Here is a 26,154-nt window from a genome sequence, read left to right as displayed (position 1 = left end):
AATATATATATATATGTCATCATGCATGTGAGATATAATGTGAAAATATTGCGGACCTTTTGAGGTTAACACATGCACCATGTTGAGTAAAGCTCACCTTGGGGTGGATGTTAAAGTATTTGTTGGTCTCAAAGCTTCTCTTCTCATTCTCTGCATAGTAGAGCAGGAAACTGTCTTTGATGATAAAGAATCTAGGAGGATGGAGAACGTGTCATTAGTTGGAGGAGAAAGAGGGACGGCAACACTGGGCTAAAAAAGAGACAGACAAACAGACAGGCAGGCAGCAGCCCATAGACTGCATCCTGACTGAATCGTATAGGTAAATAAACAGACAGACAGGCAGCAGCCCATAGACTGCATCCTGACTGGATCGTATAGGTAAATAAACAGACAGACAGACAGCAGCCCATAGACTGCATCCTGACTGGATCGTATAGGTAAATAAACAGACAGACAGACAGCAGCCCATAGACTGCATCCTGACTGGATCGTATAGGTAAATAAACAGACAGACAGGCAGCAGCCCATAGACTGCATCCTGACTGGATCGTATAGGTAAATAAACAAACAGACAGACAGCAGCCCATAGACTGCATCCTGACTGAATCGTATAGGTAAATAAACAGACAGGTAAGCAGCAGACTAGCTAACCCACACCACCAAGTGATACCAGCAGAGTCTGACAGAGGTTAACTAGCTAACCCACACCACCAAGTCATACCAGCAGAGTCAGACAGAGGTTTACTAGCTAACCCACACCACCAAGTCATACCAGCAGAGTCAGACAGAGGTTTAACTAGCTAACCCACACCACCAAGTCATACCAGCAGAGTCAGACAGAGGTTAACTAGCTAACCCACACCACCAAGTCATACCAGCAGAGTCTGACAGAGGTTTACTAGCTAACCCACACCACCAAGTCATACCAGCAGAGTCAGACAGAGGTTTAACTAGCTAACCCACACCACCAAGTCATACCAGCAGAGTCTGACAGAGGTTTACTAGCTAACCCACACCACCAAGTCATACCAGCAGAGTCTGACAGAGGTTTAACTAGCTAACCCACACCACCAAGTCATACCAGCAGAGTCTGACAGAGGTTTACTAGCTAACCCACACCACCAAGTCATACCAGCAGAGTCTGACAGAGGTTTACTAGCTAACCCACACCACCAAGTCATACCAGCAGAGTCAGACAGAGGTTTAACTAGCTAACCCACACCACCAAGTCATACCAGCAGAGTCTGACAGAGGTTTACTAGCTAACCCACACCACCAAGTCATACCAGCAGAGTCAGACAGAGGTTTAACTAGCTAACCCACACCACCAAGTCATACCAGCAGAGTCTGACAGAGGTTTACTAGCTAACCCACACCACCAAGTCATACCAGCAGAGTCAGACAGAGGTTTAACTAGCTAACCCACACCACCAAGTCATACCAGCAGAGTCTGACAGAGGTTTACTAGCTAACCCACACCACCAAGTCATACCAGCAGAGTCAGACAGAGGTTTAACTAGCTAACCCACACCACCGTTAGACCCGACGATGTGTTTCTGCCTATGAGCTTAGATAGCCAACATCGCCTACAAGCGTGATCAGTGATTTCTATTGGAGAAGCAGTTTCTGCCTGTCTTCATACTGTCTTTGCTGAAACTAACTTTAGAAACTCTGCCTCCTACAGTGTCCCTAAAAAACTACAAATCCCTTTGAACGCGGCTTATGTGGCATCGATACGGGCCAGGAACATTGATTCTAGTGTCAAAATGGACTACTACGTGTATATAGGATAATTTGTCTTTTTTTTTTATTTAACCTTTATTTAACTAGGCAAGTCAGTTTAAGAACAAATTCTTATTTACAATGACAACGTAATGTGACATGATCCCCATTAAGCATACCAGTCAACCTACAGTATATGTAGCCTATTGGACATTCACATTGCACTGTATAGTCTTACCTGTGGATTGTGGACAATGAAATGGGATAGTCAAAGTCTCCGCAATAAGAGCTGAGACATTCATATTTATTTATACAATGGGTGGGTCTAATGCTGAATGCTGATTGGTTAAAACCGGATTCCAGTCGGTGTCTATTCCACAAATTGCCACCGGCTAAATCTATTGCGTTAAAATGCCTGTTTAATCTGTTCCATCTGACTGTGCAATCTACTGTCTCATCAGCCCAGGCAGGGAAGTTATAAACGTCATCTCCAATATAAAAAGCATCTAGACATTATCTCACATTTCTTTTAGACTAACATTTAGTTTTCAACAGCAGAAATTTACAAGAGAGCACATTTTCTATGCCAGGTGAAATCGCACTTCATTAGCTCTTTGTTATGAATGTATCCAAATAAATGTCACTAGAAAACAGCTTAAACAAAATGCAAATGCAGCTACTGTTGTTATTTTGGCTGCTCTGTTTGTCGTGACTAAATTAGCTGTAATTGGCTAGCGAGCAAGCAAGGGATAAGAATGTTGCCAGCCAGTATGACAATGGAACATTTAGAATGTAGGACTTATTCCCGAAGGATTGGGTCGGATCTCTGGCAACTGAACCAATAGAAGAAACTACCAGCCGGCTTGGGTAGCAACCCTACATTTGTGTCGGGACTATATCTTGTGAAAGGATGAAATAGTATGAATAAATTCATCAAGATAATGTTTTTAATGAAAATATTTAAATCATTATTTGAATATGTTGGTAACCCCATTGTATAAAAGTTATAATGTCCTCGAAGCCGGTGTTTGGAAGATATTTTGAAATGGTTTGCCGGCCCTCGACTTTGTCTTGGGCTCAACAGCACCCATGTCAGTATATTCTCCAAACCCCGGCTTTTCGGGGATTATCACTTAAATAAACTCTTCACAGTTGTGTTCTGTGGGTGTCTCTGAGTAGGCTGATACCTTATTTAATGGATCCACAATCCATAGGGGAGGCCCTATATTGAAATAGAAGTATGACCCCAATGCAAGTCTAATACATCCACAGTGCGATTTCAACAGATTCATTTTGTCAAACTAACAAATTGTATTTTGTTTATATATATAACAACATTGTTTAGCAATATCTAGTCCAAATATGGCCGTTTTCATCACTTTCAATTTAAGGTGAACCGCAAATTCCGCTATTGTAGCTAATCCTTATCGTGGCCAGCTACACAACGGTGCTTCCCGTCATAGAATGGGACTTGGTTGTTTCATCCTCAATGCGTTCAAACAAAGGATCACCGGAGTTTGAGACTGAAAAGCCCTAGCTAGCTGGATATACGGTTTGGATACGGATATACGGTTTGGATACGGATATACGGTTTGGATGCTGATATACGGTTTGGATGCGGATATACGGTTTGGATGCGGATATACGGTTTGGATGCGGATATACGGTTTGGATACGGATATACGGTTTGGATGCTGATATACGGTTTGGATGCTGATATACGGTTTGGATGCGGATATACGGTTTGGATGCGGATATACGGTTTGGATGCGGATATACGGTTTGGATGCGGATATACGGTTTGGATACGGATATACGGTTTGGATGCTGATATACGGTTTGGATACGGATCAACGGTTTGGATGCGGATATACGGTTTGGATGCGGATATACGGTTTGGATACGGATATACGGTTTGGATGAGGATATACGGTTTGGATGAGGATATACGGTTTGGATGAGGATATACGGTTTGGATGAGGATATACGGTTTGGATGCGGATATACGGTTTGGATGCTGATATACGGTTTGGATGCGGATATACGGTTTGGATGCGGATATACGGTTTGGATGAGGATATACGGTTTGGATACGGATATACGGTTTGGATGCGGATATACGGTTTGGATGCTGATATACGGTTTGGATACGGATATACGGTTTGGATGCGGATATACGGTTTGGATGAGGATATACGGTTTGGATGCGGATATACGGTTTGGATACGGTTTGGATGCGGATATACGGTTTGGATGAGGATATACGGTTTGGATGCGGATATACGGTTTGGATGCGGATATACGGTTTGGATGCGGATATACGGTTTGGATGAGGATATACGGTTTGGATGAGGATATACGGTTTGGATGAGGATATACGGTTTGGATGAGGATATACGGTTTGGATACGGATATACGGTTTGGATGCGGATATACGGTTTGGATGCGGATATACGGTTTGGATGCGGATATACGGTTTGGATGCGGATATACGGTTTGGATGCGGATATACGGTTTGGATACGGATATACGGTTTGGATACGGATATACGGTTTGGATGCTGATATACGGTTTGGATGCTGATATACGGTTTGGATACGGATATACGGTTTGGATGCGGATATACGGTTTGGATGCTGATATACGGTTTGGATACGGATATACGGTTTGGATGAGGATATACGGTTTGGATGAGGATATACGGTTTGGATGAGGATATACGGTTTGGATGAGGATATACGGTTTGGATGCGGATATACGGTTTGGATGCGGATATACGGTTTGGATGCGGATATACGGTTTGGATACGGATATACGGTTTGGATACGGATATACGGTTTGGATGAGGATATACGGTTTTGATGCGGATATACGGTTTGGATACGGTTTGGATGCGGATATACGGTTTGGATGCGGATATACGGTTTGGATGCGGATATACGGTTTGGATGCTGATATACGGTTTGGATGCGGATATACGGTTTGGATGAGGATATACGGTTTGGATGCGGATATACGGTTTGGATGCGGATATACGGTTTGGATGCGGATATACGGTTTGGATGCGGATATACGGTTTGGATACGGATATACGGTTTGGATGCTGATATACGGTTTGGATGAGGATATACGGTTTGGATGAGGATATACGGTTTGGATGAGGATATACGGTTTGGATGCGGATATACGGTTTGGATGAGGATATACGGTTTGGATGAGGATATACGGTTTGGATGCGGATATACGGTTTGGATGCGGATATACGGTTTGGATGCGGATATACGGTTTGGATACGGTTTGGATGCGGATATACGGTTTGGATGAGGATATACGGTTTGGATACGGATATACGGTTTGGATGAGGATATACGGTTTGGATACGGATATACGGTTTGGATGCGGATATACGGTTTGGATGCGGATATACGGTTTGGATGCTGATATACGGTTTGGATACGGTTTGGATGCTGATATACGGTTTGGATACGGATATACGGTTTGGATGAGGATATACGGTTTGGATACGGATATACGGTTTGGATGCTGATATACGGTTTGGATACGGATATACGGTTTGGATGCGGATATACGGTTTGGATGAGGATATACGGTTTGGATACGGATATACGGTTTGGATGCGGATATACGGTTTGGATACGGATATACGGTTTGGATGAGGATATACGGTTTGGATGCGGATATACGGTTTGGATACGGTTTGGATGCGGATATACGGTTTGGATACGGATATACGGTTTGGATACGGATATACGGTTTGGATGCGGATATACGGTTTGGATACGGATATACGGTTTGGATGCGGATATACGGTTTGGATGCGGATATACGGTTTGGATGAGGATATACGGTTTGGATGCGGATATACGGTTTGGATGCGGATATACGGTTTGGATACGGTTTGGATGCGGATATACGGTTTGGATGCGGATATACGGTTTGGATGCGGATATACGGTTTGGATGCGGATATACGGTTTGGATGCGGATATACGGTTTGGATGCGGATATACGGTTTGGATGCGGATATACGGTTTGGATGCGGATATATGCGGATATACGGTTTGGATGCGGATATACGGTTTGGATGCGGATATACGGTTTGGATGCGGATATACGGTTTGGATACGGATAAACGGTTTGGATGCGGATATACGGTTTGGATGCTGATATACGGTTTGGATACGGATATACGGTTTGGATGAGGATATACGGTTTGGATGAGGATATACGGTTTGGATGAGGATATACGGTTTGGATGAGGATATACGGTTTGGATGCGGATATACGGTTTGGATGCTGATATACGGTTTGGATGCGGATATACGGTTTGGATGCGGATATACGGTTTGGATGAGGATATACGGTTTGGATGCGGATATACGGTTTGGATGCGGATATACGGTTTGGATGCTGATATACGGTTTGGATACGGATATACGGTTTGGATGCGGATATACGGTTTGGATGAGGATATACGGTTTGGATGCGGATATACGGTTTGGATACGGTTTGGATGCGGATATACGGTTTGGATGAGGATATACGGTTTGGATGCGGATATACGGTTTGGATGCGGATATACGGTTTGGATGCGGATATACGGTTTGGATGAGGATATACGGTTTGGATGAGGATATACGGTTTGGATGAGGATATACGGTTTGGATGAGGATATACGGTTTGGATACGGATATACGGTTTGGATGCGGATATACGGTTTGGATGCGGATATACGGTTTGGATGCGGATATACGGTTTGGATGCGGATATACGGTTTGGATGCGGATATACGGTTTGGATGCGGATATACGGTTTGGATGCGGATATACGGTTTGGATACGGATATACGGTTTGGATACGGATATACGGTTTGGATGCTGATATACGGTTTGGATGCTGATATACGGTTTGGATACGGATATACGGTTTGGATGCGGATATACGGTTTGGATGCTGATATACGGTTTGGATACGGATATACGGTTTGGATGAGGATATACGGTTTGGATGAGGATATACGGTTTGGATGAGGATATACGGTTTGGATGAGGATATACGGTTTGGATGCGGATATACGGTTTGGATGCGGATATACGGTTTGGATGCGGATATACGGTTTGGATACGGATATACGGTTTGGATACGGATATACGGTTTGGATGAGGATATACGGTTTGGATGCGGATATACGGTTTGGATACGGTTTGGATGCGGATATACGGTTTGGATGCGGATATACGGTTTGGATGCGGATATACGGTTTGGATGCTGATATACGGTTTGGATGCGGATATACGGTTTGGATGAGGATATACGGTTTGGATGCGGATATACGGTTTGGATGCGGATATACGGTTTGGATGCGGATATACGGTTTGGATGCGGATATACGGTTTGGATACGGATATACGGTTTGGATGCTGATATACGGTTTGGATGAGGATATACGGTTTGGATGAGGATATACGGTTTGGATGAGGATATACGGTTTGGATGCGGATATACGGTTTGGATGAGGATATACGGTTTGGATGAGGATATACGGTTTGGATGCGGATATACGGTTTGGATGCGGATATACGGTTTGGATGCGGATATACGGTTTGGATACGGTTTGGATGCGGATATACGGTTTGGATGAGGATATACGGTTTGGATACGGATATACGGTTTGGATGCGGATATACGGTTTGGATGCGGATATACGGTTTGGATACGGATATACGGTTTGGATGCGGATATACGGTTTGGATACGGATATACGGTTTGGATGCGGATATACGGTTTGGATACGGTTTGGATGCTGATATACGGTTTGGATACGGATATACGGTTTGGATGAGGATATACGGTTTGGATACGGATATACGGTTTGGATGCTGATATACGGTTTGGATACGGATATACGGTTTGGATGCGGATATACGGTTTGGATGAGGATATACGGTTTGGATACGGATATACGGTTTGGATGCGGATATACGGTTTGGATACGGATATACGGTTTGGATGCGGATATACGGTTTGGATGCGGATATACGGTTTGGATACGGTTTGGATGCGGATATACGGTTTGGATACGGATATACGGTTTGGATACGGATATACGGTTTGGATGCGGATATACGGTTTGGATACGGATATACGGTTTGGATGCGGATATACGGTTTGGATGCGGATATACGGTTTGGATGAGGATATACGGTTTGGATGCGGATATACGGTTTGGATGCGGATATACGGTTTGGATACGGTTTGGATGCGGATATACGGCTTGGATGCGGATATACGGTTTGGATGCGGATATACGGTTTGGATGCGGATATACGGTTTGGATGCGGATATACGGTTTGGATGCGGATATACGGTTTGGATGCGGATATACGGTTTGGATGCGGATAAATGCGGATATACGGTTTGGATGCGGATATACGGTTTGGATGCGGATATACGGTTTGGATGCGGATATACGGTTTGGATGCGGATATACGGTTTGGATGCGGATATACGGTTTGGATGCGGATATACGGTTTGGATACGGTTTGGATGCGGATATACGGTTTGGATACGGTTTGGATGCGGATATACGGTTTGGATGAGGATATACGGTTTGGATGCGGATATACGGTTTGGATACGGATATACGGTTTGGATGCGGATATACGGTTTGGATGCTGATATACGGTTTGGATGCTGATATACGGTTTGGATGCGGATATACGGTTTGGATGCGGATATACGGTTTGGATGCTGATATACGGTTTGGATGAGGATATACGGTTTGGATGCGGATATACGGTTTGGATGCGGATATACGGTTTGGATGCGGATATACGGTTTGGATGCGGATATACGGTTTGGATACGGTTTGGATGCGGATATACGGTTTGGATACGGTTTGGATGCGGATATACGGTTTGGATGAGGATATACGGTTTGGATGCGGATATACGGTTTGGATGCGGATATACGGTTTGGATGCGGATATACGGTTTGGATGCGGATATACGGTTTGGATGCGGATATACGGTTTGGATACGGATATACGGTTTGGATGCGGATATACGGTTTGGATGCGGATATACGGTTTGGAGACGGATATACGGTTTGGAGACGGATATACGGTTTGGATGCGGATATACGGTTTGGATGCGGATATACGGTTTGGATACGGATATACGGTTTGGATGCGGATATACGGTTTGGATACGGATATACGGTTTGGATGCTGATATACGGTTTGGATGCGGATATACGGTTTGGATGCGGATATACGGTTTGGATGCGGATATACGGTTTGGATGCTGATATACGGTTTGGATGCGGATATACGGTTTGGATGCGGATATACGGTTTGGATGCTGATATACGGTTTGGATGAGGATATACGGTTTGGATGCGGATATACGGTTTGGATGCGGATATACGGTTTGGATGAGGATATACGGTTTGGATGCGGATATACGGTTTGGATGCGGATATACGGTTTGGATGCGGATATACGGTTTGGATGAGGATATACGGTTTGGATACGGATATACGGTTTGGATGCGGATATACGGTTTGGATACGGATATACGGTTTGGATGCGGATATACGGTTTGGATGCGGATATACGGTTTGGATGCGGATATACGGTTTGGATGCGGATATACGGTTTGGATGCTGATATACGGTTTGGATGCGGATATACGGTTTGGATGAGGATATACGGTTTGGATGCGGATATACGGTTTGGATGCGGATATATAAGGTTTGGATACGGATATACGGTTTGGATGCGGATATACGGTTTGGATGAGGATATACGGTTTGGATGCGGATATACGGTTTGGATACGGATATACGGTTTGGATGCGGATATACGGTTTGGATGCGGATATACGGTTTGGATGCGGATATACGGTTTGGATGAGGATATACGGTTTGGATACGGATATACGGTTTGGATGCGGATATACGGTTTGGATGCATATATACGGTTTGGATACGGATATACGGTTTGGATGCGGATATACGGTTTGGATACGGATATACGGTTTGGATACGGATATACGGTTTGGATGCGGATATACGGTTTGGATACGGATATACGGTTTGGATACGGATATACGGTTTGGATACGGATATACGGTTTGGATGCGGATATACGGTTTGGATGAGGATATACGGTTTGGATACCGTGAAGTTCCCTAACATACCGAATAGGTGGAGTTGGAGTTAATCTTTCTCCCCACTGGTGGTGATTATACTGGTACTTGGACTACATCTAGTTAGCTATGTAGCTATACTGAACAAAAATATAAACACAACATATAAAGTGTTGGTCACGTTTCATGAGCTGAAATAAAAGATCCCAGAAATGTTCAATATGCACAAAAAAAGCTTATCTCTCTCAAATGTTTTGTGCACAAATTTGTTTACCTCCCTGTTAGTGAGCATTTCGCTTTGGCCAAGATAATCCACCTGACTGGTCTGGCATATCAAGAAGCTGATTAGACAGCATGATCATTACACAGGTGCATTTTGTGCTGGGGACAATAAAAGGCCACTCTAAAATGTGCAGTTTTGTCACACAACACAAATGCCACAGATGTCTCAAGTTTTGAGGGTGCGTGCAATTGGCATGCTGACTGCAGGAATGTTCATTTCTCTACCATAAGCCACCTCCAACGTTGTTTTAGAGAATTTGGCAGTATGTTCAACCGGCCTCACAACCACAGACCATGTGTAACCACGTCAGCCCAGGATCTCCACATCTGGCTTCTTCACCAGTGGGATCATCTGGGGGAGGGGGGTGCTGAGGAGTAATTCTGTATGTAATAAAGCCATTTTGTGGGGAAAAACTGATTCTGATTGTCTGGGCCTGGCTCCAAAGTGGGTGGGCCTATGCCCTCCCAGGCCCACCCACGCCTGCAACTCTGCTCAGTCGTAGATTAGGGCCTAATCTATTTATTTCAATTGACTGATTTCCTTATATGAACGGTAACTCAGTAAAATCGTTGAAATTGTTGGGTTTATATTTTTGTTCGGTATTTATTTTGATAATCATTATCACCGTTAGTATAGCTGCCGTTAGCTAGCTAGCTACCCAACTAGCTAGAGTTACCTAAATAGCTAGCTATCTAGATAGCTGACGTTAGCCTGTCTCAATACTCGGATTTGGCTTGGAAACACGATAACATTTTAAAAGAGAAAAAATACTTAGTAGGACAACCTTTTGTCATCATTGTGATGTCCGCAGATTGACTTCAGATGCAGTAGAACTTTAGCCAGCTAACTAAGATGGATGGGACCACCATATTGTAGCTAGCTAACATTAGCATTGCTAGCCTTTTCTAACGAACTTTGCTAGTAACAGTAATGGCAACATTTTTGTATTTTGTATTTTTTTTATTTCACCTTTATTTAACCAGGTAGGCAAGTTGAGAACAAGTTCTCATTTACAATTGCGACCTGGCCAAGATAAAGCAAAGCAGTTCGACACAAACAACAACACAGAGTTACACATGGAGTAAAACAAACATACAGTCAAAAATGCAGTAGAAAAATAAGTCTATATACAATGTGTACAAATGAGGTGAGAAAAGGGAGGTGAAGGCAAAAAAAGGCCATGGTGGCAAAGTAAATACAATATAGCAAGTAAAACACTGGAATGGTTGATTTGCAGTGGAAGAATGTGCAAAGTAAAGATATAAATAATGGGGTACAAAGGAGCAAAATAAATAAATACAGTAGGGAAAGAGGTAGTTGTTTGGGTTAAATTATAGATGGGCTATGTACAGGTGCAGTAATCTGTGAGCTGCTCTGACAGCTGGTGCTTAAAGCTAGTGAGGGAGATAAGTGTTTCCAATTTCAGAGATTTTTGTAGTTCGTTCCAGTCGTTGGCAGCAGAGAACTGGAAGGAGAGGCGGCCAAAGGAAGAATTGGTTTTGGGGGTGACCAGAGAGATATACCTGCTGGAGCGCGTGCTACAGGTGGGTGCTGCTATGGTGACCAGCGAGCTGAGATAAGGGGGGACTTTACCTAGCAGGGTCTTGTAGATGACCTGGAGCCAGTGGGTTTGGCGAAGAGTATGAAGCGAGGGCCAGCCAACGAGAGCGTACAGGTCGCAGTGGTGGGTAGTATATGGGGCTTTGGTGACAAAACGGATGGCACTGTGATAGACTGCATCCAATTTGTTGAGTAGAGTGTTGGAGGCTATTTTGTAAATGACATCGCCGAAGTCGAGGATTGGTAGGATGGTCAGTTCTACAAGGGTATGTTTGGCAGCATGAGTGAAGGATGCTTTGTTGCAGAATAGGAAGCCCATTCTAGATTTAACTTTGGATTGTAGATGTTTGATGTGAGTCTGGAAGGAGAGTTTACAGTCTAGCCAGACACCTAGGTATGTAGTTGTCCACATATTCTAAGTCAGAGCCGTCCAGAGTAGTGATGTTGGACAGGCGGGCAGGTGCAGGCAGCGATCGGTTGAAGAGCATGCATTTAGTTTTACTTGTATTTAAGAGCAATTGGAGGCCACGGAAGGAGAGTTGTATGGCATTGAAGCTGTCCTGGAGGGTTGTTAACACAGTGTCCAAAGAAGGGCCAGAAGTATACAGAATGGTGTCGTCTGCGTAGAGGTGGATCAGAGACTCACCAGCAGCAAGAGAGACATGACCATCACCCTAAAATAAATTTGACAGCATCATAACATGGCAACGTTGTCTCCTACTAATTATTTGCCTACTTTATCAATGTCATTATATTTCCAATCTGGAGCCAGTCAGTCTACATCTGTAAAGCATAGAAGTAGCTTCCAAATGAGATTACGTTATTTCTCGAGCTATGGTTATATTTGAGGGATGTAGACAATCGTTGACCCTGTTTTTCTGTTAGACAGTGCACAGTTGGGTGCCAGATTGATCCCCTTGTCATGAACAGATGCCGGGATCTACCAGAGGGAGCAAAGGTATCATAACATATCCAGTAATGTGATTGCAATGGTTTAGCGACCTCCAAAAATAATTTCATTCACTTTTCACTTGCTGTTTTTTACAGCTCTGTCTGGCAAGACCTCAGAATAAAAGTGCCATGCCACAGAAGTACCGTTGTGACACCTCCTTCCGTTGTTGCCAGTCTCCCTCGACTCCTATGATAGAAGTACCGTTGTGATACCTCCTCCGTTGTTGCCAGTCTCCCTCGACTCCTATGATAGAAGTACCGTTGTGATACCTCCTCCGTTGTTGCCAGTCTCCCTCGACTCCTATGATAGAAGTACCGTTGTGACACCTCCTTCCGTTGTTGCCAGTCTCCCTCGACTCCTATGATAGAAGTACCGTTGTGACACCTCCTCCGTTGTTGCCAGTCTCCCTCGACTCCTATGATAGAAGTACCGTTGTGATACCTCCTCCGTTGTTGCCAGTCTCCCTCGACTCCTATGATAGAAGTACCGTTGTGACACCTCCTTCCGTTGTTGCCAGTCTCCCTCGACTCCTATGATAGAAGTACCGTTGTGACACCTCCTCCGTTGTTGCCAGTCTCCCTCGACTCCTATGATAGAAGTACCGTTGTGACACCTCCTCCGTTGTTGCCAGTCTCCCTCGACTCCTACGAAAAGGACACGCCATCATAAGGCCTCTGATACAGTTGTTAGAGAGGTGTCCAGCTTGCAGCAGAACATGCAGAGAAGACCAGCAAGGGGGCATCATGCAGACATGACCTCGCTGTGAGCATGCCTATAAGTATCCGGCCAGCGACCTTCACCTGTCAACAGCAACAGCTTTCACAGGCTCATCATTTGTAATAAAATACAGAAGGCAAACCACTTCGTTACTTTGATACATTTGATCACCCAAATGTGAAACATCATTTATGTAAACTGACATTATTTGTTGTTTATTGTTTACTTCTTAAATGCATATAATGTCCAGGGTATAACCTAGCCTGGTGGAACCAGCCTGATCACTGTGTTCACCATATAATGTCCAGGGTATAACCTAGCCTGGTGGAAGCAGCCTGATCACTGTGTTCATCATATAATGTCCAGGGTATAACCTAGCCTGGTGGAACCAGCCTGATCACCATATAATGTCCAGGGTATAACCTAGCCTGGTGGAACCAGCCTGATCACTGTGTTCACCATATAATGTCCAGGGTATAACCTAGCCTGGTGGAACCAGCCTGATCACCATATAATGTCCAGGGTATAACCTAGCCTGGTGGAACCAGCCTGATCACCATATAATGTCCAGGGTATAACCTAGCCTGGTGGAACCAGCCTGATCACCATATAATGTCCAGGGTATAACCTAGCCTGGTGGAACCAGCCTGATCACTGTGTTCACCATATAATGTCCAGGGTATAACCTAGCCTGGTGGAACCAGCCTGATCACTGTGGTCCAATATAACGTCCAGGGTATAACCTAGCCTGGTGGAACCAGCCTGATCACCATATAATGTCCAGGGTATAACCTAGCCTGGTGGAACCAGCCTGATCACTGTGTTCACCATATAATGTCCAGGGTATAACCTAGCCTGGTGGAACCAGCCTGATCACCATATAATGTCCAGGGTATAACCTAGCCTGGTGGAACCAGCCTGATCACCATATAATGTCCAGGGTATAACCTAGCCTGGTGGAACCAGCCTGATCACCATATAATGTCCAGGGTATAACCTAGCCTGGTGGAACCAGCCTGATCACCATATAATGTCCAGGGTATAACCTAGCCTGGTGGAACCAGCCTGATCACTGTGTTCACCATATAATGTCCAGGGTATAACCTAGCCTGGTGGAACCAGCCTGATCACTGTGGTCCAATATAACGTCCAGGGTATAACCTAGCCTGGTGGAACCAGCCTGATCACCATATAATGTCCAGGGTATAACCTAGCCTGGTGGAACCAGCCTGATCACTGTGTTCACCATATAATGTCCAGGGTATAACCTAGCCTGGTGGAACCAGCCTGATCACCATATAATGTCCAGGGTATAACCTAGCCTGGTGGAACCAGCCTGATCACCATATAATGTCCAGGGTATAACCTAGCCTGGTGGAACCAGCCTGATCACCATATAATGTCCAGGGTATAACCTAGCCTGGTGGAACCAGCCTGATCACTGTGTTCACCATATAATGTCCAGGGTATAACCTAGCCTGGTGGAACCAGCCTGATCACCATATAATGTCCAGGGTATAACCTAGCCTGGTGGAACCAGCCTGATCACCATATAATGTCCAGGGTATAACCTAGCCTGGTGGAACCAGCCTGATCACCATATAATGTCCAGGGTATAACCTAGCCTGGTGGAACCAGCCTGATCACCATATAATGTCCAGGGTATAACCTAGCCTGGTGGAACCAGCCTGATCACCATATAATGTCCAGGGTATAACCTAGCCTGGAGGAACCAGCCTGATCACTGTGTTCACCATATAATGTCCAGGGTATAACCTAGCCTGGAGGAACCAGCCTGATCACTGTGATGCCCATATAATGTCCAGGGTATAACCTAGCCTGGAGGAACCAGCCTGATCACCATATAATGTCCAGGGTATAACCTAGCCTGGAGGAACCAGCCTGATCACTGTGTTCACCATATAATGTCCAGGGTATAACCTAGCCTGATGGAACCAGCCTGATCACTGTGGTCCAATATAACGTCCAGGGTATAACCTAGCCTGGTGGAACCAGCCTGATCACCATATAATGTCCAGGGTATAACCTAGCCTGGTGGAACCAGCCTGATCACCATATAATGTCCAGGGTATAACCTAGCCTGGAGGAACCAGCCTGATCACCATATAATGTCCAGGGTATAACCTAGCCTGGAGGAACCAGCCTGATCACCATATAATGTCCAGGGTATAACCTAGCCTGGAGGAACCAGCCTGATCACCATATAATGTCCAGGGTATAACCTAGCCTGGAGGAACCAGCCTGATCACCATATAATGTCCAGGGTATAACCTAGCCTGGTGGAACCAGCCTGATCACCATATAATGTCCAGGGTATAACCTAGCCTGGAGGAACCAGCCTGATCACTGTGATGCCCATATAATGTCCAGGGTATAACCTAGCCTGGAGGAACCAGCCTGATCACCATATAATGTCCAGGGTATAACCTAGCCTGGAGGAACCAGCCTGATCACCATATAATGTCCAGGGTATAACCTAGCCTGGAGGAACCAGCCTGATCACCATATAATGTCCAGGGTATAACCTAGCCTGGAGGAACCAGCCTGATCACCATATAATGTCCAGGGTATAACCTAGCCTGGAGGAACCAGCCTGATCACCATATAATGTCCAGGGTATAACCTAGCCTGGAGGAACCAGCCTGATCACCATATAATGTCCAGGGTATAACCTAGCCTGGAGGAACCAGCCTGATCACCATATAATGTCCAGGGTATAACCTAGCCTGGTGGAACCAGCCTGATCACCATATAATGTCCAGGGTATAACCTAGCCTGGAGGAACCAGCCTGATCACTGTGATGCCCATATAATGTCCAGGGTATAACCTAGCCTGGAGGAACCAGCCTGATCACCATATAATGTCCAGGGTATAACCTAGCCTGGAGGAACCAGCCTGATCACCATATAATGTCCAGGGTATAACCTAGCCTGGAGGAACCAGCCTGATCACCATATAATGTCCAGGGTATAACCTAGCCTGGAGGAACCAGCCTGATCACCATATAATGTCCAGGGTATAACCTAGCCTGGAGGAACCAGCCTGATCACCATATAATGTCCAGGGTATAACCTAGCCTGGAGGAACCAGCCTGATCACCATATAATGTCCAGGGTATAACCTAGCCTGGAGGAACCAGCCTGGTGCTGTAAATAAACATGTACAGTGCCCTCGGAAAGTACTCAGACCCCTTGACTTTTTCCACATGTTGTTATGTTACAGCCTTATTTTAAAATGGATTAAATAAAATAAAATAAATCCTCAGCAATCTACACACAATACCCCATAATGACAAAGTTTATTTATATATAAAAAGATGGATTTACATAAGTATTCAGACCCTTTGCGGTGACATTTGAAGTTGAGCTCAGATGAAACCGGTTTCCATTGATCATTCTTGAGATGTTTCTACAACTTGTCCATCTGTGGTAAATTCAATTGATTGGACATGATATGGAAAGGCACACACCTGTCTATATAAGGTCCCACAGTTGACAGTGCATGTCAGAGAAAAAACCAAGCCATGAGGTCGAAGGAATTGTCCGTGGAGCTCAGAGACAGGATTGTGTCGATGCACAGATCTGGGGAAGGGTACCAAAAAATGTCTGCAGCATTGAAGGTCCCCAAGAACACAGTGGCCTCCATCATTCTTAAATGGAAGAAGTTTTGGAACCACCAAGAATCTTCCTAGAGCTGGACGCCCGGCTAAACTGCGCAATCAGGGGAGAAGGGGCTTGGTCAGGGAGGTCACCAAGAACCCGATGGTCACTCTGACAGAGCTCTGGATTTCCTCTGTAGAGATGGGAGAACCTTCTAGAAGGATAACCATCTCTGCAGCACTTCACCAATTAGGCCTTCATGGTAGAGTGGCCAGACATTAGCCACTCTTCAGTAAAAGGCACATGATATCCCGCTTGGAGTTTGCCAAAAGGCACCGAAAGACTCTCAGACCATGAGAAGTAAGATGCTCTGGTCTGATGAAACCAAGATTGAACTCTTTGGCCTGAATGCCAAGCGTCACGTCTGGAGGAAACCTGGCACCATCCCTACGGTGAAGCATGGTGGTGACAACATCATGCTATGGGGACGTTTTTCAGCGGCAGGGATTGGGAGACTAGTCAGGATCAAGGGAAAGATGAACGGAGCAAAGTACAGAAAGGTCCTTGATGAAAACCTGTTACAGAGCGCTCAGGACCTCAGACTGGGGCGAAGGTTCACCTTCCAACAGGACAAAGACCCTAAGCACACAGCCAAGACAACGCAGGAGTGGCTTCGGGACAAGTCTCTGAATATCTTTGAGTGGCCCAGCCAGAGCCTGGACTTGAACCTGATCTAACATCTCTGGAGAGACCTGAAAATAGCTGTGCAGCGACGCTCCCCATCCAACCTGACAGAGCTTGACAGGATCTGCAGAGAAGAATGGGAGAAACTCCCCCAAATACAGGGGTGCCAAGCTTGTAGTGTCATACCCAAGAAGACTCAATGCTGTAATCACTGCCAAAGGGGCTTCAACAAAGTCCTGAGTAAAGGGTCTGAATACTTATGTAAATGTGATATTTCTGTTTTACATTTTTTAATAAACTGAGAGACCTTACAGATAATTGTATGTGTGGAGTACAGAGATTAGGTAGTCATTCAAATATCATGTTAAACAATATTATTGGACAGAGTGACTCCATGGAACTTATTATGTGACTTGTTAAGCAAATGATTACTCCTGAACTTATTAAGGCTTGCCATAACAAAGAGGTTGAATATTTATTGAATCAAGACATTTCAGCTTTTCACGTTTAATGAATTTGTAAAATATTTACTCCTGAACTTATTAAGGCTTGTCATAACAAAGAGGTTGAATATTTATTGAATCAAGACATTTCAGCTTTTCACGTTTAATGAATTTGTAAAATATATGATAAAACAGAATTTCCACTTTGACATTATGCGGTATTGTGGGTAGGCCAGTGACAACAAAAATAAATCTACATTTTATACATTTTAAATTCAGGCTGTAACACAACAACATGTGTAGAAAGTCAAGGGGTATGAATACTTTCTGAAGTATCTGCACATCAGCTATGATGTCTTTGTTTAATGCCGATATTGTGTGGAATGTTTTATTGATGTGATACTTTAGTGCTATTCTGTGTAAGGCTAAGTGCTATGTGAGGATCCAATGGGAAACAGGACTAGGTTGTTCTGATCATAGATAGCACTTACTGTAGTAGGGGAAAATCATGATGGATCCGAGCCAAGAGTTTGACTGTGAGCTTTATCACGGCAGAAGTAAAGCACTGCAGAGTATTCTGCCATTTGGGCGACAAAGACAGTACTGAACCCACAACAGCCCAGTTGTCAGACAGGAAATGGAACCATATTGTAGTTACTCCACAATACTAACCTGATTGAACTTTATGTCCTGAATACAAAGTGTTATGTTTGGGACAAATCAAACACAACAAATCACTAAATATCACTCTTCATATTTTCAAGCACGGTGGTGGCTGCATCATGTTATGAGTATTTTTAGGATGAAAAAGCACAGGCAAAATCCTAAGGGAAAACCCAGGTCAGTCTGCTTTCCAACAGACACCGGGAAACAAATTCTAGTTACGGTTTTGACTTAAACCAGCTTGAAAATCTATGGCAAGACTTTAAAATGGCTGTCTAGCAATAATCAACAACCAAGTTTGACCGAGTTTGAAGAATTAAAAAACATTTTTTTTGCAAATATTGTACCATCCAGGTGTGCAATGTTCTTAGAGACTAACTCAGAAAGACCCACAGCTGTGATCGCTACCAAAGCTGATTCTAACATGTATTGAGGGGGATGAACACTTATCTAATCATGATATACTAATGTTTTTTAACCTCAGGGATTATGCTGTTGTGTAAAATGCCTTTTTTAAATTTTTATATTAAAGTTGAATGTACAAAAAAAAAGTTGTTCATCTGTAAACCAACGTTAACATTGTCATTTATTTCCCCCTTCTATATACACTGCCAGTACTTGTGTCACCATGCCAGGCCCTACCTGCTGCTAGGTAGAATGAACTAGACAGGTGATAATGCCAGGCCCTACCTGCTGCTAGGTAGAATGAACTAGACAGGTGATAATGCCAGGCCCTACCTGCTGCTAGGTAGAATGAACTAGACAGGTGATAATGCCAGGCCCTACCTGCTGCTAGGTAGAATGAACTAGACAGGTGATAATGCCAGGCCCTACCTGCTGCTAGGTAGAATGAACTAGACAGGTGATAATGCCAGGCCCTACCTGCTGCTAGGTAGAATTAACTAGACAGGTGATAATGCCAGGCCCTACCTGCTGCTAGGTAGAATGAACTAGACAGGTGATAATGCCATGCCCTACCTGCTGCTAGGTAGAATTAACTAGACAGGTGATAATGCCAGGCCCTACCTGCTGCTAGGTAGAATTAACTAGACAGGTGATAATGCCAGGCCCTACCTGCTGCTAGGTAGAATTAACTAGACAGGTGATAATGCCAGGCCCTACCTGCTGCTAGGTAGAATTAACTAGACAGGTGATAATGCCAGGCCCTACCTGCTGCTAGGTAGAATTAACTAGACAGGTGATAATGCCAGGCCCTACCTGCTGCTAGGTAGAATTAACTAGACAGGTGATAATGCCAGGCCCTACCTGCTGCTAGGTAGAATTAACTAGACAGGTGATAATGCCAGGCCCTACCTGCTGCTAGGTAGAATTAACTAGACAGGTGATAATGCCATGCCCTACCTGCTGCTAGGTAGAATTAACTAGACAGGTGATAATGCCATGCCCTACCTGCTGCTAGGTAGAATTAACTAGACAGGTGATAATGCCAGGCCCTACCTGCTGCTAGGTAGAATTAACTAGACAGGTGATAATGCCAGGCCCTACCTGCTGCTAGGTAGAATTAACTAGACAGGTGATAATGCCATGCCCTACCTGCTTCTAGGTAGAATTAACTAGACAGGTGACAATGCCATGCCCTACCTGCTGCTAGGTAGAATTAACTAGACAGGTGATAATGCCATGCCCTACCTGCTGCTAGGTAGAATTAACTAGACAGGTGATAATGCCAGGCCCTACCTGCTGCTAGGTAGAATTAACTAGACAGGTGATAATGCCAGGCCCTACCTGCTGCTAGGTAGAATTAACTAGACAGGTGATAATGCCATGCACTACCTGCTGCTAGGTAGAATTAACTAGACAGGTGATAATGCCAAGCCCTACCTGCTGCTAGGTAGAATGAACTAGACAGGTGATAATGCCAGGCCCTACCTGCTGCTAGGTAGAATTAACTAGACAGGTGATAATGCCATGCCCTACCTGCTGCTAGGTAGAATGAACTAGACAGGTGATAATGCCATGCACTATCTGCTGCTAGGTAGAATGAACTAGACAGGTGATAATGCCATGCCCTACCTGCTGCTAGGTAGAATTAACTAGACAGGTGATAATGCCATGCCCTACCTGCTGCTAGGTAGAATTAACTAGACAGGTGATAATGCCATGCCCTACCTGCGGGACCACTTGGCGGAGGACCGTCCGAAGGGCCTCTTCCAGAGCACCCCATGCAGCTGCACCTTGGTGCTAATGTCCAGCACTTCAGAGTCTGTCTGCTCCATGGACGTCCAGTAGGAAAAGAGAGAGGGTTTGGAGGACGAGGAGAACATCGCTATAACTAACCCTCCTAACCCTTCCACAGAGGGGCGGGGAGTTGGACAAAATATCAATGGAACAAAAATAGAAATGAGTAACTAGGAAGGACACACAGAGCAGCCACACACACATACACCCAATAACACACACTTGTGGACACGACATACACTCACAGACAAAGTAACACATATCCTGATACCAAACTCAGCGGGGTGGAATGATGAAGCTGCCAATACATCAGCATCAGCTGGAGGCAGACAACTGGACAGAGAGGAGGGGCAGAGAGGATGAAGAGAGACGGGTTGGGGAGGGCAGGAGAGGATGAAGAGAGACGGGTTGGGGAGGGCAGAGAGGATGAAGAGAGACGGGTTGGGGAGGGCAGAGAGGATGAAGAGAGACGGGTTGGGGAGGGCAGAGAGGATGAAGAGAGACGGGTTGGGGAGGGCAGAGAGGATGAAGAGAGACGGGTTGGGGAGGGCAGAGAGGATGAAGAGAGACGGGTTGGGGAGGGCAGGAGAGGATGAAGAGAGACGGGTTGGGGAGGGCAGGAGAGGATGAAGAGAGACGGGTTGGGGAGGGCAGAGAGGATGAAGAGAGACGGGTTGGGGAGGGCAGAGAGGATGAAGAGAGACGGGTGGGGGAGGGCAGAGAGGATGAAGAGAGACGGGTGGGGGAGGGCAGGAGAGAGAGACGGGTGGGGGAAGGCAGGAGAGAGAGACGGGTGGGGGAGGGCAGGAGAGAGAGACGGGTGGGGGAGGGCAGAGAGGATGAAGAGAGACGGGTGAGGGAGGGCAGGGAGGATGAAGAGAGACGGGTGAGGGAGGGCAGGGAGGATGAAGAGAGACGGGTGAGGGAGGGCAGGGAGGATGAAGAGAGACGGGTGAGGGAGGGCAGGAGAGATAGACGGGTGGGGGAGGGCAGGAGAGAGAGATGGGTGGGGGAGGGCAGGAGAGAGAGACGGGTGGGGGAGGGCAGGAGAGAGAGACGGGTGAGGGAAGGCAGGAGAGAGAGAGAGTGAGGGAGGGCAGGAGAGAGAGAGAGTGAGGCAGAGGCTTTAGAAATGCGTTTTAGTAAATCTGTTGCTAGGTCAATACATCCCTTTCATCCTCTCTCTCTCTCTGCGCCAGACAGGCGGGCCAGTTAAATCTGTTATTCAGATTACTGTAGAGTAGCTTCCTGTAGAGAGCACAGGAAGCAGCTTCCTGTAGAAAGCAGCTTCCTGTAGAGAGCACAGGAAGCAGCTTCCTGTAGAGAGCAGCTTCCTGTAGAGAGCACAGGAAGCAGCTTCCTGTAGAAAGCAGCTTCCTGTAGAGAGCACAGGAAGCAGCTTCCTGTAGAGAGCAGCTTCCTGTAGAGAGCACAGGAAGCAGCTTCCTGTAGAAAGCAGCTTCCTGTAGAGAACAAAGTAGGGCAGGCATGTGTCCCAAATGGCACTATTCTACTGTTGACCAGGGCTGTTGACCAGGGCTGTTGACCAGGGCTGTTGACCAGGGCTCGTAGGAGTGTAAACTGACGCTCGACAAGAACACACACACTACTTTCTAGCAAAGAGCATGTTACATAGTAAAATGGAGAGCACGATATGTTATGTGTATATTTACTGTGGTGTTACAGATTTATACATCTGAATGGTTACAGCATGTATGCATATTTAGGGAGTGTGTGTGTGTGTGTGTGTGTGTGTGTGTGTGTGTGTTTTAATGGATAGGATATTCAAATCTATATCCAGGTCTGCCTCTGCAGCCATTCTATATGACCGCTATGTGGATTTATAGTTCAATAACACATTCAAGTGTTCTCCAAGACTCAGGGATTGTCTTTCATTCTATACATACTGTAGGCTTAATGGCAGCGGTGGAAAAAGTACCCAATTGTCATACTTGAGTAAAAGTAAAGATACCATAATAGAAAATGACTCAAGTAAAAGTCACACAGTAAAATAAAAATATACTTCAGTATCAAAGTAAAAAAAAGTATAAATCATAAATCAAAATTTATGGCACCAGAACACATAGGTAGGGCCTGCCTCTCAACCTGTGTCCTGGTTACATCTGGTGTGGGTGGACTAAATCAACCTGAGTGTCCTGGTCTGGTGTGGGTGGACTAAATCAACCTGAGTGTCCTGGTCTGGTGTGGGTGGACTAAATCAACCTGAGTGTCCTGGTCTGGTGTGGGTGGACTAAATCAACCTGAGTGTCCTGGTCTGGTGTGGGTGGACTAAATCAACCTGAGTGTCCTGGTCTGGTGTGGGTGGACTAAATCAACCTGAGTGTCCTGGTCTGGTGTGGGTGGACTAAATAAACCTGTGCGCGATGGCGGGCGAGAGGTGCGGTCAGCATGTAAGGTGTATGGTTGAGCAACCGGGTGGTAGCCCGCTAGTGGATGACTATTTAGCCTCTCTGTGTTAGTGACGGCTGTTTAGCAGTCTGATGGCCTTGAGATAGAAGATGTTTTTCAGTCTCTTGGTCTCAGCTTTGATGCACCTGTACGGACCTCTCCTTCTGGATGGTAGCGGGGTGAACAGGCAGTGGCTCGGGTGGTTGATGTCCTTGATGATCTTTATGGCCTTCCTGTGACATCGGGTGCTGTAGGTATCCTGGAGGGCAGGCAGTGTGTCCCCGGTGATGCATTGGGCAGACCGCACCACCCTCTGGAGAGCCCTGCGTGGCCAGTTGGGGGATAACTCCTTGAGGATGAGGGCAGGCTCAGGGGTGGGTTTGATCTGGCCAGGACAGGTGACCAAACAGTCAGAGTCGGGACACATTGCACCAATTCATTTTTATTTATTTAAATAAATCATAAAAACACAGTTTTGCAACAGATTTGACTTTTTCAGTCCTTATGGAATGATCACATGACAATCCCCGACGATGTCTACTGCTACCCCCCGATGCCCCTCAACAACTCTCTCACACACACGTCTACTGCTACCCCCCGATGCCCCTCAACAACTCTCTCACACACACACACACACACGTCTACTGCTACCCCCCCGATGCCCCTCAACAACTCTCTCACACACATGTCTACTGCTACCCCCCGATGCCCCTCAACAACTCTCTCACACACACGTCTACTGCTACCCCCCGATGCCCCTCAACAACTCTCTCACACACACGTCTACTGCTACCCCCCGATGCCCCTCAACAACTCTCTCACACACACGTCTACTGCTACCCCCCGATGCCACTCAACAACTCTCTCACACACACGTCTACTGCTACCCCCCGATGCCCCTCAACAACTCTCTCACACACACGTCTACTGCTACCCCCCGATGCCCCTCAACAACTCTCTCACACACACGTCTACTGCTACCCCCCGATGCCCCTCAACAACTCTCTCACACACACGTCTACTGCTACCCCCCGATGCCCCTCAACAACTCTCTCACACACACGTCTACTGCTACCCCCTGATGCCCCTCAACAACTCTCTCTCACACACACACGTCTACTGCTACCCCCTGATGCCCCTCAACAACTCTCTCACACACACACGTCTACTGCTACCCCCCTGATGCCCCTCAACAACTCTCTCTCACACACACACGTCTACTGCTACCCCCTGATGCCCCTCAACAACTCTCTCACACACACACGTCTACTGCTACTCCCCGATGCCCCTCAACAACTCTCTCTCACACACGTCTACTGCTACCCCCCCGATGCCCCTCAACAACTCTCTCACACACACGTCTACTGCTACCCCCTGATGCCCCTCAACAACTCTCTCACACACACATGTCTACTGCTACCCCCCGATGCCCCTCAACAACTCTCTCACACACACGTCTACTGCTACCCCCCCGATGCCCCTCAACAACTCTCTCACACACACGTCTACTGCTACCCCCCCGATGCCCCTCAACAACTCTCTCACACACGTCTACTGCTACCCCCCCCGATGCCACTCAACAACTCTCTCACACACACGTCTACTGCTACCCCCCGATGCCCCTCAACAACTCTCACACACACACGTCTACTGCTACCCCCCTGATGCCCCTCAACAACTCTCTCACACACACACGTCTACTGCTACCCCCCGATGCCCCTCAACAACTCTCTCTAACACACGTCTACTGCTACCCCCCCCGATGCCCCTCAACAACTCACACACACACGTCTACTGCTACCCCCCGATGCCCCTCAACAACTCTCTCACACACACACGTCTACTGCTACCCCCCCGATGCCCCTCAACAACTCTCTCACACACACACGTCTACTGCTACCCCCCGATGCCCCTCAACAACTCTCTCACACACACACGTCTACTGCTACCCCCCGATGCCCCTCAACAACTCTCTCTCACACACGTCTACTGCTACCCCCCCGATGCCCCTCAACAACTCTCTCACACACACGTCTACTGCTACCCCCCCGATGCCCCTCAACAACTCTCTCACACACGTCTACTGCTACCCCCCGATGCCCCTCAACAACTCTCTCTAACACACGTCTACTGCTACCCCCTGATGCCCCTCAACAACTCTCTCACACACACGTCTACTGCTACCCCCCCGATGCCCCTCAACAACTCTCTCTCACACACGTCTACTGCTACCCCCCCGATGCCCCTCAACAACTCTCTCTAACACACGTCTACTGCTACCCCCTGATGCCCCTCAACAACTCTCTCACACACACACGTCTACTGCTACCCCCCTCGATGCCCCTCAACAACTCTCTCACACACACACGTCTACTGCTACCCCCCGATGCCCCTCAACAACTCTCTCACACACACACGTCTACTGCTACCCCCCCGATGCCCCTCAACAACTCTCTCACACACACACGTCTACTGCTACCCCCCGATGCCCCTCAACAACTCTCTCACACACACACGTCTACTGCTACCCCCCGATGCCCCTCAACAACTCTCTCTCACACACGTCTACTGCTACCCCCCCGATGCCCCTCAACAACTCTCTCACACACACGTCTACTGCTACCCCCCCGATGCCCCTCAACAACTCTCTCACACACGTCTACTGCTACCCCCCGATGCCCCTCAACAACTCTCTCTAACACACGTCTACTGCTACCCCCTGATGCCCCTC

The 26,154-nt window shown here is 46.3% G+C and overlaps 1 protein-coding gene across 1 annotated transcript in view; it reads right to left on the bottom strand.

Moving 5' to 3' along the window:
* The window catches only part of plekhd1 (pleckstrin homology domain containing, family D (with coiled-coil domains) member 1), a 41,595-nt gene extending 20,166 nt beyond the window's left edge, over nt 1–21,429 (bottom strand). Inside the window, exons 1-2 of the mRNA XM_038967862.1 lie at nt 20,946–21,429; nt 98–191 (exon numbers count right to left, since the gene is read on the bottom strand). Of these exons, the coding sequence (XP_038823790.1) occupies nt 98–191; nt 20,946–21,100 (249 nt within the window). The 5' untranslated portion in view covers nt 21,101–21,429. The remainder of the gene's footprint in view (nt 1–97; nt 192–20,945) is intronic.
* Between the last annotated feature and the right edge of the window lie 4,725 nt (nt 21,430–26,154).

This window comes from Salvelinus namaycush, chromosome 28 (assembly GCF_016432855.1).
Source record: "Salvelinus namaycush isolate Seneca chromosome 28, SaNama_1.0, whole genome shotgun sequence".
NCBI classification, from domain to species: domain Eukaryota; kingdom Metazoa; phylum Chordata; class Actinopteri; order Salmoniformes; family Salmonidae; genus Salvelinus; species Salvelinus namaycush.
The sequence above is the reverse complement of the archived record's forward strand: the minus strand, read 5'-3'. Positions and strand labels throughout refer to the sequence as shown.